The following is a 15,521-nucleotide window of genomic DNA, read 5'->3' as shown; positions in this document are numbered from 1 at the left end:
CCTGGCCACGAGGCGTGGTGGGTAGGGCTTCATTCTGCCAGTTGATTGCGAGAGGGCTATAAACGATGTTTTTTTAAAATCCTTTATATTAAGTTCACTTGCTTGCTTGCTTAGGACCGTGCAAATCTTTCGGTCGTTTTTTTAACCCACTTCCCGTGATCCAATCGAGCTGACATTTTGCACACAGACTCGTTGTGCGTGACAATTAATGTTCGTGGAATTTTTTTCTCAAAAATTTTACACTTTCAAAAATATTATATTTAATTACCAATTGCTTAATGCTGCCATGCAATCATCTGACCCATAGGTGGCAGCCATCTCAAGCCAGAGGACGAGAGGACTCTAGCCGCCACGCATATAAAGGATTTATAGTGAAAAACTTTGTTTTTACGGGTTATACTTGTTCCTGTTAATATTCCCGGCGGAAAAAAGACACAAAGATAAAGATCCCCCGTATAGCCTTAACAGACTGTAGGTGCAAGTGCTGTTCGCGAGCACCTATGAAGGCCGGAACGGTACACGAGGGGGTGGGTGGCCAGCACCACGGCGATGTTTTACACACCGCACCAGGTACTCATTTGAGGCTGAGTCGACCTAGGGGAGGCCTAGGATCGGTTCAGATAATCGTCACTGGTGTTGGCCGTGAGCGGGAATCGAACCCGTGTCGCCGGGTTCATAGCGCAGCGTAGCGCTAACCACTACACTACCGCTCCCCACACACACACACACCCAGACTCCTTATTACTTGACCACAGGTGCAGTTTACCGTGTGGCAGAGCAGAGTGGTGGCATCAATCACGACTCACTGTTGTCGATGTTCTCGACTTGAATGTCGGTGTGAGCGGTGGCGCAGCGGTTAGCGCCGCGCCGCGCTACGAACCCGGCGACCCGAGTTCGATTCCCGCTCACGGCACAACACCGGTGACGATTGATCGGAACCGGTCCTAGGCCTCCCCCTAGGTCGACTCAGCCTCGAATGAGTACCTGGTGTGTGCTGTCTAAACATCGCCACCGGGGAGACAAAGGCGGCCGGGCGTGGTACTGTACACCCCACCCCCTCGTGTGCCGTTCCCAGCTTCATAGGTGCTGATCGCTAACTGCACTTGCCCCAACAGTATGTTGAGGCTACACTGGGGGGGGGAAACTTTGTCTTTGTAGTTTGAATAAAGGTGCCCCTAGGAATTGCATTGCCCAGGGCAACCGAAGACATCTAGTTCATAATAAACGGGCTTTTATTGGGTTAGATGTCGTAAAATATTAATGGATCATTAACGCACTACCACCTGACGCAGCTAATTAGAAATGTTTGTCACGTGTAACAAAATCGCAAATTAGTTACTACTCCAGCACTACGCTGGTGTGCTGAAGTAGATAAAACCCACAACTATTTTGATTGAAAGCTTTCGTGACTGCAGGGATTCATATTGTTGGTTCTGTCGGTAAAGTCACGTAGAAGGGAAATAATAAAAAATAAAAAAATATTATTTTTCGATTTAAAGCTTTCGTGACTGCAGGGATTCATCTGCTTTGTTCTTTCGGTAAAGTCACGTAGAAGGAAAATAATAAAATAATAAAAATGAAACATAATAAAATAATATAATATACTTCTTCACCTGAGGACGGCTGCTTGCGTTGTGGCCGAAACGTCGTGAGAATTATTTTATTATGTTTTATTTTTATTATTTTATTACTTCCCTTCTACGTGACTTTACCGAAAAAACCAAGAAGATGAATATTATCATTGTTTTATATTTTTCTCAATTTGATCGTTTCCCTTCTATGTGACTTCACCGAAAGAAACAAGAATACCCACAACAATGTTGACAAGTCGAGCAACCCTTGACGTTTCGCCGGTGATGACACAACAACGACAGGCCGTGTCGGCTGGTGGCGGTGGCGGGGTTAACGGCACGTTTAATATTTCACGCACTCTCACCCCCCAAAAAAAAGAAAAAAATCCACAAAACTTTATCGCGAGTCACATCGGTCGCGACGGCCGACCTGTCAAAACTGAGGACACGGTCACTGGGTCGCACGTGCTTCTGTGGCCGTCTGGAACGCTCTTCCTTCCGATATTTGGAAGCCGCTGGAGATGTGCGCTTTTAAATCATCGTCTAGATTGAGAAACGAATGTCATTCCCCGGCACCTCCGATTAGTGCGGTTGGCGAGAAAGTAGTTTCAAGTGCGATTAAACCCACTCACCCACCCACTCTCACACTCGCCCACTCGCCCTCTCACCCACGCCACTCGTCACACTGCAGGTCACCACCAACGTAACTCACCAATCCACTCACCCACCCACTCTCACACTCGCCCACTCGCCCTCTCACCCACGCCACTCGTCACACTGCAGGTCACCACCAACGCAACTCACCAATCCACTCACCCACCCACTCTCACACTCGCCCACTCGCCCTCTCACCCACGCCACTCGTCACACTGCAGGTCACCACCAACGCAACTCACCAATCCACTCACCCACTCACACTCGCCCACTCGCCCTCTCACCTACGCTACTCGTCACACTGCAGGTCACCACCAACGCAACTCACCAATCCACTCACCCACTCACCCACCACTCTCTCACCCACGCTACTCATCACACTGCAGCTCACCACCAACCCGCTCACACACCCGCTCACACACCCGCTCACACACCCGCTCACACACCCGCTCACACACCCGCTCACACACCCGCTCACACACCCGCTGCTACACAGCACCTCCGATTAGCGCGGTCGGCTACGTACAGTGCGAAAGAAGTTCAACATCAAAGATCAAAGATCCCCCGTGTAGCCTTAACAGACTGTAGGGGCAAGTGCTGTTAGCGAGCACCTATGAAGGTTGGAACGGTACACGAGGGGGTGGGTGGCCAGCACCACGCCCGACCGCCTTTGTCTCCCTAGTGGCAATGTTTACACACCGCACCAGGTACTCATTTGAGGCTGAGTCGACCTAGGGGAGGCCCGGGACCGGTTCAGATAATTGTCACTGATGTTGGCAGTGAGCGAGAATCGAACCCGTGTCGCCGGGTTCATAGCGCAGCGCGCTAACCGCTACACCACCGCTCCCCACAAAGTTCAATATCCACACACACGCACACACACGCACGCACGCACACGCACACGCACGCACACGCACACACACGCACGCACACACACGCACGCACGCACACGCACACGTACCTTGCTCCATGAGTCGTCGGAGCTGCTCCGCAATATCGTCCCCGTCCAGAGTGAACGTCTGCACCTCCGCACTGCCGTCCGCGTTCGTCACCGTCTTGCGGACCGTCACGGTGCGGAACTCTCCTGCGTGCGGCGGAAACCATCGCGGCGCGACAAGAGTCAAGCACCTGCCATTCGCCAAGCCACCACGGCGCCTGTGCCAGGCCAGGTGCACTTCGAGGCCACGTGAAGTGTCGAAGGCTGGAAGGGCCAGTAAACCCTTCCAACCGGGCACTTCTTCTGCCGACCACCACGGTGGAAACGCCGAAATAGTCCGCGCTCACAAAGACAAAGATCCCCCCGTGTAGCCTTAACAGACTGTAGGGGCAAGTGCTGTTAGCGAGCAGCACCTATGAAGGCCGGCACGGCACACGTGGAGATGAGTGGTCACGCGCGCACACGCACGCGCACGCACGTACACCCTTCCTCTCCGCAGCACGTTCCTCGTGCACCCTGCAGTCAACGTCGTCGTCGTCATCGTCAGCCGTGATCAATCCACTGCTGCACGACTGTCGTTGTCACCGCTCGGTCGTGATCCTGCGACGCACGCGATCCACCCAGGAACGCGCCTGCCCGCGCGCACGCGAGTGTCGATTTCATCGCTCCATCTCCAGACGTCAGTCTGGGCTACAGACTCCGGTGCTCTCGGTTGAACTTTGACGACATCTCTCGCTCCACGTGACATCACGTCGATGTCATCACACGGGGGGGGGGGGGGGGAGGCCAATCGTTTGGGTTCTCGGCGGTGCCACGTGATGAGCCTTTGTGACGAGCGCGACCTCGAGCACGCGGTATGGTGAAAGCCCCCTCTCACACGGCGGTGATTGGCTCCGAGAAAACCGGTCGGTCAGTGATTGGGCACGTTCAGAGAGGATAGGAAATACACGTTAGAGGGCTTAATCCGTTCAGAAAGTTGCAATTTTTTCACCCCTAAAAAAGTACTTTATAATATGTTATTATAACAATTTAGATTTGTTTGTAAGGCGCCTTCCACGAAAGTCTCAAGGCGTTATCACCGCCATCGCCGGGCACCAGGGAATGTAAACGGCGCAAAACGACACGAACATTTCCCCCCCCGAACCAGACTTTGTAAACGTAAGCTGCAAATGGGTTTGTTGCCGAGGGCAGAGTTCGAGTTAGTGGGAGATACATTCTCCATTAACCGCAAGAACACAATGTCTCATGTGAAACAAACTGATAAAACACCAACCTTGGCCGCACCTAAAGAAGCAGAATGAAGTACACACACGCGCGCCCGCACGCACAAATGAAATTGTTAATTTTCGATTTAAAGCTTTCGTGACTGCAGGGATTCATCTTCTTGGTTCTTTCGGTAAAGTCACGTAGAAGGGAAGTAATAACATAATAAAAATAAAACAAAATAAAACAATTGTTTCATTATGTTTTATTTTTATTAAGTAATAACATAATAAAAATAAAACATAATAAAACAATTGTTTTATTTTGTTTTATTTTTAGTATGTTATTACTTCCCTTCTACGTGACTTTACCGAAATAACCAAGAAGATCAAATTGTTAATCTTTGCCCTGACAATTTCAATCTCTTTAGGTCACATTTGCCCTGTAGCTGAGCAGAAGAGGTGGTGTTGGTGGTGGCGGCGGAGGGAGTGGTGGCTACGAACCCGGCCACCCGAGTTCGATTCCCGCTCACGCCAACACCAAGTGACGATTGCCTGCAACCGTGCACATCAAGTGTGTGTGTGTGTATGTCTGTGGGAGTCATCTCAGTCATCTCAGTCATCTCAGTCAGTCGACCCGTGTCACCTGCTGGGTCTGCCCCGTGACCTCCTGCCAGCGGGCGTTCGACACTTCACGTGGCCTCAAGGTGCACATGGCCTGGCACAAGCGTCGTGGTGACGTCACCGCCACTTAGTGGCGAATGGCGGTTGTTGTCTGTGGGAAACGGCCGTGCATTGCCGAGGGGAGTAACAGCGCAGTGGCTAGCGAGCGGCGCGAAGCACTGACATAACCCGAGTTTGAATCCCGCTCACTCAGCCTCACGTGAATAAGCTGGCACGGTTTCGTGGTAAACATCGCCACGACGGAGACAAAGGCGGCCGGGTATAGTGGCGGCACCGTACGAACGCGCGCATGTGCTGCGTACAGCAGAAGCGCTCTTGACGACGGCGACTGGTTCCGAGAAACCGGTCGTTAAGCGATTTGGTCGTGAAGCGAGCGTAAGGAAATAAAAGTCAGAGGCTTAATCCGTTCCGACACCATCGAAAGTTACCCTTGTTCGGCCCGTCGTTGAGCGACTTGTCATCGACAGGGGTCCTGCTGTAGTAGTAGCATTAGTCTTTCGCGTCCGTCCGCTCTGCGTCGCGACCGCAGGCTCACCTGTGTTGACCTCTTTCAGGATGTCTTCGGTGATGTAGCCGTCACCCTCGATGATCATGCGGTCTCCCACGGTGATCACGCGGATGGTCACGATCCTGGGCTTCACTTTCACGATCCGCAGGAACATCTCCCAGCCTGGACCGGTGGGGGGGCGGGGGGGGGGTGACACGGCGGTCAGAGGCCGGAATATTCGGAGCGGTCGACTCAACACTGCCCATAGACTCAACACTGCCCATAGACTCAACACTACCCATAGACTCAACACTGCCCATAGACTCAACACTGCCCATAGACTCAACACTCCCCATAGACTCAACACTGCCCATAGACTCAACACTGCCCATAGACTCAACACTGCCCATAGACTCAACACTCCCCATAGACTCAACACTGCCCATAGACTCAACACTGCCCATAGACTCAACACTACGCATAGACTCAACATTGCCCATAGACTCAACACTACCCATAGACTCAACACTACCCATAGACTCAACACTGCCCATAGACTCAACACTACCCATAGACTCAACACTACCCATAGACTCAACACTGCCCATAGACTCAACACTCCCCATAGACTCAACACTGCCCATAGACTCAACACTGCCCATAGACTCAACACTGCCCATAGACTCAACACTCCCCATAGACTCAACACTGCCCATAGACTCAACACTCCCCATAGACTCAACACTGCCCATAGACTCAACACTGCCCATAGACTCAACACTGCCCATAGACTCAACACTCCCCATAGACTCAACACTGCCCATAGACTCAACACTCCCCATAGACTCAACGCTGCCCATAGACTCAACGCTGCCCATAGACTCAACACTGCCCATAGACTCAACACTGCCCATAGACTCAACACTGCCCATAGACTCAACACTACGCATAGACTCAACACTGCCCATAGACTCAACACTGCCCATAGACTCAACACTGCCCATAGACTCAACACTACGCATAGACTCAACATTGCCCATAGACTCAACACTACCCATAGACTCAACACTGCCCATAGACTCAACACTGCCCATAGACTCAACACTCCCCATAGACTCAACACTGCCCATAGACTCAACACTGCTCATAGACTCAACACTCCCCATAGACTCAACACTGCCCATAGACTCAACACTGCCCATAGACTCAACACTGCCCATAGACTCAACACTCCCCATAGACTCAACACTGCCCATAGACTCAACACTGCACCTCCCATGAGCATGATTGGCTACGTACGGTGCGAAAAAAGTTCAACGTACCTACATTCACATTGTTGACCTCCATTGGTAGAGCTGACCTATCAAATTGGATTCAACCTGGTGGTCCAAATAATTCATCTTCTACTTGTGAGTGCAAATAAAAACGTGTGTGCATTAAAAAACAATTTTAGTTTTTCCCCCCAATCTTTTTGTTGTTGTCGCTGATTATTATTCCACGCAACCCTTTCGCCTGATCAGCGCGCCCCCCCCCCCCCCCCCCATCAAGGCGAGAGGCACACACGTGGCCGATCGCCTAGGCCACCTTCATGGAATACCGCTATCGAGGATCAATTCACACATCTGCATTATTGATTCCACTAATTGTGCCGCCCGCTCGTTAGGCCCGCGGCTAATACCGCCGGGCGCATTTTTTATTAAAGCGGATGAACCGCGAACGTGCGTTGGGTCGAGCACGCCGCCTTCTGCGGATTTTCTTCACGTCCATCTGTTCACGGCGGATCTGTTCACGGCCGATGTCCTCACCGTCCTCCATGAGGCGGCGGATCTGCTCCTCCAGGTTGCCGCCCTCCAGGTTGAACACCTGCACGCTCTGCGAGCCGTCGGGGTTGATGACCATCTTGCGCACCGTGATCTTGGTGATGCCACCTGCGGCAGACCCGCAAGTCAGTGTGCCCCGCGTGGCGGTGGCGGCGGTTGCAACCGGTGCAACCGGTGCAACGGGTGCAACGGGTGCAACGGGCGCAACGGGTGCAACGGGTGCAACGGGTGCAACGGGTGCAATGGGTGCAACCGGTGCAACGGGCGCAACCGGTGCAACCGGTGCAACGGGTGCAACGGGCGCAACCGGTGCAAACGGCGCAACGGGTGCAACGGGTGCAACGGGTGCAATCGGTGCAACCGGTGCAACCGGCGCCATCGCCACTCGTGGCTCTAGCGACAACGCGGCCCAGGAAAGGGCAGTCTCAGGGTGTTTAAAAATAAGAAAAGTATCCTCCTGACTGTCCTGTTGGGTGTCACGTATGTTGAACTTCTCTCGCACAGGGCCACGCTAGAGCAGGGCTACGTGGGCGGTGCTACGTAGCCTACCATGCTAATCGGAGGTACGGGGCAAGGAGAACAAACTTTGGGTCTCTGTGTGAGTCTATGGGTCTCTGTGTGAGCCAATGGGTCTCTGTGTGAGTCTATGGGTCTCTGTGTGAGTGTGTAGTCTTTGTGTGAGTCTATGGATCTCTGTGTGAGTCTATGGGTCTCTGTGTGAGTGTATGGGTCTTTGTGTGAGCCTATGGGTCTCTGTGTGAGTCTATGGGTTTCTGTGTGAGTATATGAGTCTCTGTATGAGTCTATGGGTCTCTGTGTGAGTCTATGGGTCTCTGTGTGAGTCTATGGGTCTCTGTGTGAGTCTGTGCGTCTCTGTGTGAGTCTGAGGGTATCTGTGTGAGTCTATGGGTCTTTACGTGATTATATGGGTCTCTGTGTGAGTCTATGGGTCTCTGTGTGAGTCTATGGGTCTCTGTGTGAGTCTGTGGGTCTCTGTGTGAGTCTGAGGGTCTCTGTTTGAGTCTATGGGTCTTTGCGTGATTATATGGGTCTCTGTGTGAGTCTATGGGTCTCTGTGTGAGTCTATGGGTCTTTGTGTGAGTCTATGGGTCTCTGTGTGAGTCTGTGGGTCTCTGTGTGAGTCTATGCGTCTCTGTGTGAGTCTATGGGTCTCTGTGTGAGTCTGTGGGTCTCTGTGTGAGTCTGAGGGTCTCTGTGTGAGTCTATGGGTCTTTGCGTGATTATATGGGTCTCTGTGTGAGTCTATGGGTCTCTGTGTGAGTCTATGGGTCTCTGTGTGAGTCTGTGGGTCTCTGTGTGAGTCTGAGGGTCTCTGTGTGAGTCTATGGGTCTTTGCGTGATTATATGGGTCTCTGTGTGAGTCTATGGGTCTTTGTGTGAGTCTATGGGTCTCTGTGTGAGTCTATGGGTCTCTGTGTGAGTCTATGGGTCTCTGTGTGAGTCTATGGATCTCTGTGTGAGTCTATGGGTCTTTGTGTGAGTCTATGGATCTCTGTGTGAGTCTATGGGTCTATGTGTGAGTCTATGGATCTCTGTGTGAGTCTATGGGTCTCTGTGTGAGTCTATGGGTCTCTGTGTGAGTCTATGTACGTGCGTATGTTGAACTTCTTTCGCACCCTACATAGCCAACCGTGCCAATTGGAGGTGTGGGGGAAGGACAACAAACTAAGCACGGAAAGCTGTTCTAAGAAAATTTGATTTTCCATCTGGATTTGAGCCTGCAGTGAGAAAGGGAAGCACGCTTGCCAGCTCACGGTCACCACCGGTGACAATTATCTCAATCGGTCCTGGATCTGCCTTAGGTCGACTCAGCCTTTAAACGAGTACCTGGTTTGTGCTGTCTAAACATCGCCACTGGGGAGACAAAGGCGGCCGGGCGTGGTGCCGGCCACCGACCCCCTCGTGTGCCGTTCCGGCCTTCACAGGTGCTGCTCGCTAACAGCACTTGCCCCAACAGTCTGTTAAGGCTACACGGGGGGATCTTTGTCTTTGTACTTTATATGGGGAGCGGTGGTGCAGTGGTTAACGCGTCGCGTTACGAACCCGGCTCCCCGAGTTCGATTCCCGCTCACGGCCAACAGCGGTGACGATGATCTGAACCGTTCCTCGGCCTCCCCTAGGTCGACTCAGCCTCAAATGAGTACCTGGTGCGGTGTGTAAACACTGCTATTGCCCGCCGCCTACGTAGGCTGCTACTCGCTCGCAGCACTTGCCCCAAGAGTCCTCTGCAGGCTATACGGGGGAGCTTTGTCTTTATGGGCCCACCCCCGTGTCCCGTCCTGGCCTTAATAGGCGCTCGCTAACAGCACTCGCCCCAACAGTCTGCGAAGGCTACGCGGGGGGAGATATTCTGTCGTGAATGTGCAAGGGCGGACGGGTGTGCGGGGAGGTCAATTGGTCGCTCTCACTCGATCGGATGGTGCTGAGGATGTCGCTGGGGAGCTCGCTGTCGGCGCTGATGACGAGTCGATCGCCCTCGGTCACCACGTGGGAAGGAACCCTCGGCGCCTCCTTCCTGACGACGGTCGCGATGATCTCCCAGCCTGGCGGGGCGGGTGCAGGGACGAGGACATCAACGTCGTCAAATCCGACATCGTCACCGCCATCGTTGTCATCGTGTCGAGAGACACAGCGTAGGGTGTGGGTGGGTGGCGGGTTTGTACGCGTGCGGTTTCGGTTTGGTGGATCGTCCGGACAAAAAGCCAGCGTTTGCGAGCGCCCGTCTAACGGACGAGGAAGTTGACCACGGCAGGCGGATGCAGCGAGTGGGGTTGCTGATCTGCCGGCGTGGAGTTTGGGTGTTCGGTTATTTTTTTGGTGTGGCTGTGGGGCTTTTTTTTTTCTGCTGCTGCTGTGATCTATTACCAAAGGGGCAATTTTTTGTACGTAAAAAATAAAAACCTAACAAAAAAACTGAACAAAAAAAATAAACGAATAAAAGCTTAACAACAAAAAACTAAACAAACAAAAAAGCTAACTAAAAAAACTAAACAAAAAACTAACCTAAAAAAAAGCTAACAAAAAAAAACTGAACAAAATAACTAACCTAAAAAAAGATAACTAAAAAAACGAAACAAAAACTGAACAAAAATAACTAACCTAAAAAAAGCTAACTAAAAAAAACTAACTAAAAAAACTCAACAAAAACTAACGGAAAAAACCAAAGCGACCGGCCAAACAATCCACGCAGGGCCATTTATTTACAAAAAAATCACCAAAATCTTCATCACCACCACTACCACCATCATCATCATCGCAAACTAGCAAAGACTTGCGCGCGTATTCTGCCTTCTCAATGAAATCTGTCCAAATCTCATTCTTTTCTTCAGTCGGCGCGCACACACACGCGCGCACTCCCCAGCGTGATGGATTTTCTGCCACTGTCAAGAGCCTCACAATTGATACCCATTGTCTCCCGCGTCGCGCGCCTATTGTATCCCCTGCTGTGCGTCGCACTCACGAACAACGCCACCCATCGCTTTAAATTATAACCGCGGTTTGTCGAATTGCCACGGTTTTTTTTTTGCTGTCCGGGCCATTGTTATGACCGCCAACTCAGATTAATTCATCTTTAATACTTCCATTATCATCACCATTACCCATGAGCCTAATGAAGATAATCGTCACGATTTTCAATATTTTCATCATCGTAACCAAACATTTCCGCCATCGGCGGTGTAATCGTCAATACTATTGACCATCGTTAAAGCATCGCAAACGTCAACAGATTTGATGGCCATTCTTTGTGCTGCCGATGCTGCTGCTGCTATCACTTTGAGAAACGTTCATTGCCGCCGTGGGGAGTTGGACTTAAATATCTAAACAATTTGAGGCGCCGCGGTTCGAGATGTTAACTTCCTCGCCTGGTATGCAGGAGGTCGTGGGTTCTATGCCGACCCTGACGCCTGCTGTATTTTTGGGGTTTGCGTGTCTCTCCCTCTCCGTGGTGAGATGTTAACTACCTCGCCTGGTATACAGGAGGTCGAGGGTTCGATCCCGACCCTGACGCCTGCTGTATATTTGGAGTTTGCGTGTCTCTCTCTCTCCGTGGTGAGATGTTAACTACCTCGCCTGGTATACAGGAGGTCGTGGGTTCGATCCCGACCCTGACGCCTGCTGTATATTTGGAGTTTGCGTTTCTCTCTCTCTCATCATCATCGCGGTGGCTAGGAGATGTTAACTACCTCGCCTGGTCTGCAGGAGGTCGTGGGTTTAATCAGACTCCAAATAAACAGCAGCAGGCGTCAGGGTCGGGATCGAACCCACGACCTCCCGTATACTGGGCGAGGTCGTTAACATTCGCTTAACACCTCTCTCATATAATCATCAACAAGCAGCAGTGGTAGGATAACCAACAAGCGACTACTGGTCCATATGGGCCAGCAAACGTAGGGCTTTAACGATGCACACATCACCGTGTTTAATTTCCGTTCGGATGTTTGAAGTCGCTATTATGTTTAATAAAGTGTTGTCAAGCGTCCATTGGACGGGACAGCCGTGCCCTTCAGTGAGGCTTGCATCGATTCTTCAATTTTTTTGTTTTACCCGGTATTTTAGCTCCACTGCATAATATCGATTACGTGCGCGCGCACGCGACTGCACAATCCGAGATGGTTCGAAGTGCCGTTGGACATGTAAAACGCTCCACGGAGTGTCAACGGAGCTTTGTTTTCCTACTGCCAGGTTTGCGTGCATTTGAGGAGTGGCATTTGTTCACGGGAAACCGTCGTGAAGTCCATGGGGAATGGTAGCTAGGAGATGTTAACTACCTCGCCTGGTATGCAGTAGGTCGTGGGTTCCATCCCGACCCTGACGTCTGCTGTATATTTGGAGTTTGCGTGTCTCTCTCTCTCATCATCGTCACGGTGGCTAGGAGATGTTAACTATCTCGCCAGGTATGCAGGAGGTCGTGGGTTCCATCCCAACCCTGACGTATGCTGTATATTTGGAGTTTGCGTGTCTCTCTCTCTCATCATCATCACGGTGGCTAGGAGATGTTAACTACCTCGTCTGGTATGCAGGAGGTCGTGGGTTCCATCCCGACCCTGACGTCTGCTGTATATTTGGAGTTTGCGTGTCTCTCTCTCTCTCATCATCATCACGGTGGCTAGGAGATGTTAACTACCTCGTCTGGTATGCAGGAGGTCGTGGGTTCGATCCCGACCCTGACGTCTGCTGTATATTTGGAGTTTGCGTGTCTCTCTCTCTCATCATCATCACGGTGGCTAGGAGATGTTAACTACCTCGTCTGGTATGCAGGAGGTCGTGGGTTCGATCCCGACCCTGACGTCTGCTGTATATTTGGAGTTTGCGTGTCTCTCTCTCTCATCATCGTCACGGTGGCTAGGAGATGTTAACTATCTCGCCAGGTATGGAGGAGGTCGTGGGTTCCATCCCAACCCTGACGTCTGCTGCTGTATATTTGGAGTTTGCGTGTCTCTCTCTCTCTCCCCGTAGCTTTTTTCTACGGGTCCTCCGGTTTTCACCTCCACATCACGCGTTCAGAGTATTCGGCTGCGATGAATTTCAAAGTGATGACGATAAGCCACTTCGTTGAGCTATCATTTGTGAAATAGCCAGGTCGCTTCTGAACAACAGCTATTTATAAATCTCACCTGGTAAAATGAAAATAGTGAAACAGTTTTAATACGATGATGACGATGATAATTGTTACGACGATGATGACGATGATGATGACGATGATGACGATGATGATGACGATGATAATTATTACGACGATGATGACGATGATGATGATGACGATGATGACGACGATGATGATAATGACGACGTCGATGATAAACCTATTACTACAGTTTTAATAGTTTAGAGCAACGCACAGGGCAGCACTTGCGTTCGTGGTGAAAAGATAACTGCGGTTGCTGGAGGGTCCGCGCATCGAAAATGCGCGTTTGCAATACCTTGACGTCGTTTATCGAAACACTCAAACAAAATCTTGATTGGAAGCTTTCGTGACTGCAGGAATCCATACTCTTTGGTTCTTTCGGTAAAGTCACGTGGGTAGAAATAAAATAAAATAAATCACGACGTTTCGATCGCAACTGTGGTGGTGGAACAAGCACAGCAAGCAAAAAGCCTAGGTTGTTCCACCTGATGAGGATTAATTCTAAATTTGAAGCTTTCGTCACTGCAAGGATTCATATTCTTAGGGTTTTTCGGTAAAGTCACGTAGGAAAAAAATTAAAATTAGCAAAAGTAAAATAAAAATAAAATAAAAATCACGACGTTTCGGAGGCAACACAAGCTTCCGTCTTCAGGTGGAACCGTCATAGCACGCTTGCTGTATCAAGTAAATGAGAAATTCCAAGACATCCGACCTTGTATATATACTGGTTGAGGGGGGAGGAGCCAGGGTAGGCCCCTGGGTAGGAGTTTTTTTTTACTATTATGATAAGGTTGGTGCGGCTGAAGCTACGGCTAGTCTACTGATGAGGATTGAAGTTCGATTTAAAGCTTTCGTGACTGCAGGGATTCATCTTCTTGGTTCTTTCGGTAAAGTCACGTAGAAGGGAAGTAATAAAATAATAAAAATAAAACATAATAATTGTATTACTTCCCTTCTACGTGACTTTACCGAAAGAACCAGGAAGATGATGAGGATTGCTTGTGTTGCGATCGAAACGTCGTGAATTTATTTGATTTTAAACAAACAAAAACCTCTCAAACTTCTCGTCGTGTTTCGCAAGCTGTCACACGCGAGTCGCGACGCGTACCGGAGAGCTGAGCGGGGTCTTTTGCTTTCTTATTTTTTATTTAAGACCCACCGTGTTCACTTTGGTTTGCGAAGTCTGGCAAATTAAAATTTCGGCGCGTTTTATTTCACTTTTCGGGGTGGTGGGGGGGGGGTAACCAACGAGCGTTTTCAGAAGCGAAGACGTCTTTAAAAAATTAAAGAAATGAAGACGTCTTCAATTCGTCTTCAGAATTGAAAACGTCTTCAGAAATGAAGATGTCTTCTAAAATGAAGACGTCTTTAAAAATTACGTCTTTAAAAATGAAGATGTCTTCAATTCGTCTTCAGAAATGAAGACGTCTGCAGAATTGAAGACATCTTCAGAACCGAAGACGTATTTAAAAATTGAGACGTCTTCAAAAATTAAGACGTCTTCAATTCGTCTTCAGAAATGAAGACGACTTCAGAACCGAAGACTTATTTAAAAATTAAGACGTCTTCAAAAATGAAGACGTCTTCAATTCGTCTTCAGATATGAAGACGTCTTCAGAACCGAAGACGTCTTCACAACTGAGGACGCTCGCAAAAACCACAACTGCGACTCAACTTCCGAAGACCTCCGCTTAACAAGATGAGAAATCGTCGAGATTCGTTATCTTCTCTTACGCGGGGAGTCACGAATACAACTGCGGTTCGAAAAAGGACCGGTTTAAAAAATATATATTAAAAAAAAAAATCGTCATTGCTAAAATTTCACAGCAGTATCATTTTAATTTCAGATTTAAAGCGTTCGTGACTGCAGGGATTTGAAATGAAAAAAAAAACGCCACTTTTTTCAAAAAAATTCTTGCTGTGGTTTTCACACCTGATGACGATTGCTTGTGTTGCAATCGAAACATCGTGAGAATTTTATTGTATTAGTTTTATTATTTTATTACTTACCTCCTACGTGACTTTACCGACAGAACCAAGAATATAACGTTCATGTTCACTCTCCGGCTGTGAGCTTAGCATGCGGCGGAGCACTTTTGAAATCGCGCGGAAAGGATTTCAAGTATCTTACGATCGCATTACCGCATCATCAAGTTACATTAATTCAGGCTTAGGTGCCGGTGAACGCATGCTCGCGATAAGCGTGAAACGGCATATTTGGTGTGCACGGAATATCTAGAGCAGTGGCGGTAATTCCCGAAACTCGGCAAATTACATGGGCAATTGTCATAGTCGCAGTAATTGTAAAAAGTTAAGATCAATTTGAGGTTGGTTAATTATAATTGCGCCGTGAACACGGTTACCGTCACACGGCCAATCTAGCCACCGTGCTCATCATCGCCACCATCACCGTTGTCGTCACTGTCTTTGTCGTCGTCATCGTCGTCGTCATCGTCGTTATCATTGCCATCGTCGTCATCGTCGTCACCATTGTCGTCACTGTCATCGTCATCATCGTT

The 15,521-nt window shown here is 49.7% G+C and overlaps 1 protein-coding gene across 3 annotated transcripts in view; it reads right to left on the bottom strand.

Annotated features, from left to right (window-relative positions):
• The window catches only part of LOC144950911 (transforming growth factor-beta-induced protein ig-h3-like), a 254,138-nt gene that overhangs the window by 28,956 nt on the left and 209,661 nt on the right, over window positions 1–15,521 (bottom strand). For all 3 annotated transcript variants that reach the window (XM_078881080.1, XM_078881079.1, XM_078881078.1), the window contains exons 19-22: window positions 9,785–9,919; window positions 7,341–7,463; window positions 5,584–5,718; window positions 3,187–3,309 (exon numbers count right to left, since the gene is read on the bottom strand). In XM_078881080.1, coding sequence (XP_078737206.1) covers window positions 3,187–3,309; window positions 5,584–5,718; window positions 7,341–7,463; window positions 9,785–9,919 — 516 coding nt within the window. The remainder of the gene's footprint in view (window positions 1–3,186; window positions 3,310–5,583; window positions 5,719–7,340; window positions 7,464–9,784; window positions 9,920–15,521) is intronic.

This window comes from Lampetra fluviatilis, chromosome 60 (genome assembly GCF_964198595.1).
Source record: "Lampetra fluviatilis chromosome 60, kcLamFluv1.1, whole genome shotgun sequence".
Lineage (NCBI taxonomy): Eukaryota > Metazoa > Chordata > Hyperoartia > Petromyzontiformes > Petromyzontidae > Lampetra > Lampetra fluviatilis.
Note: the sequence above shows the minus strand (reverse complement) of the source record. Positions and strands in the feature narration are given on the sequence as shown.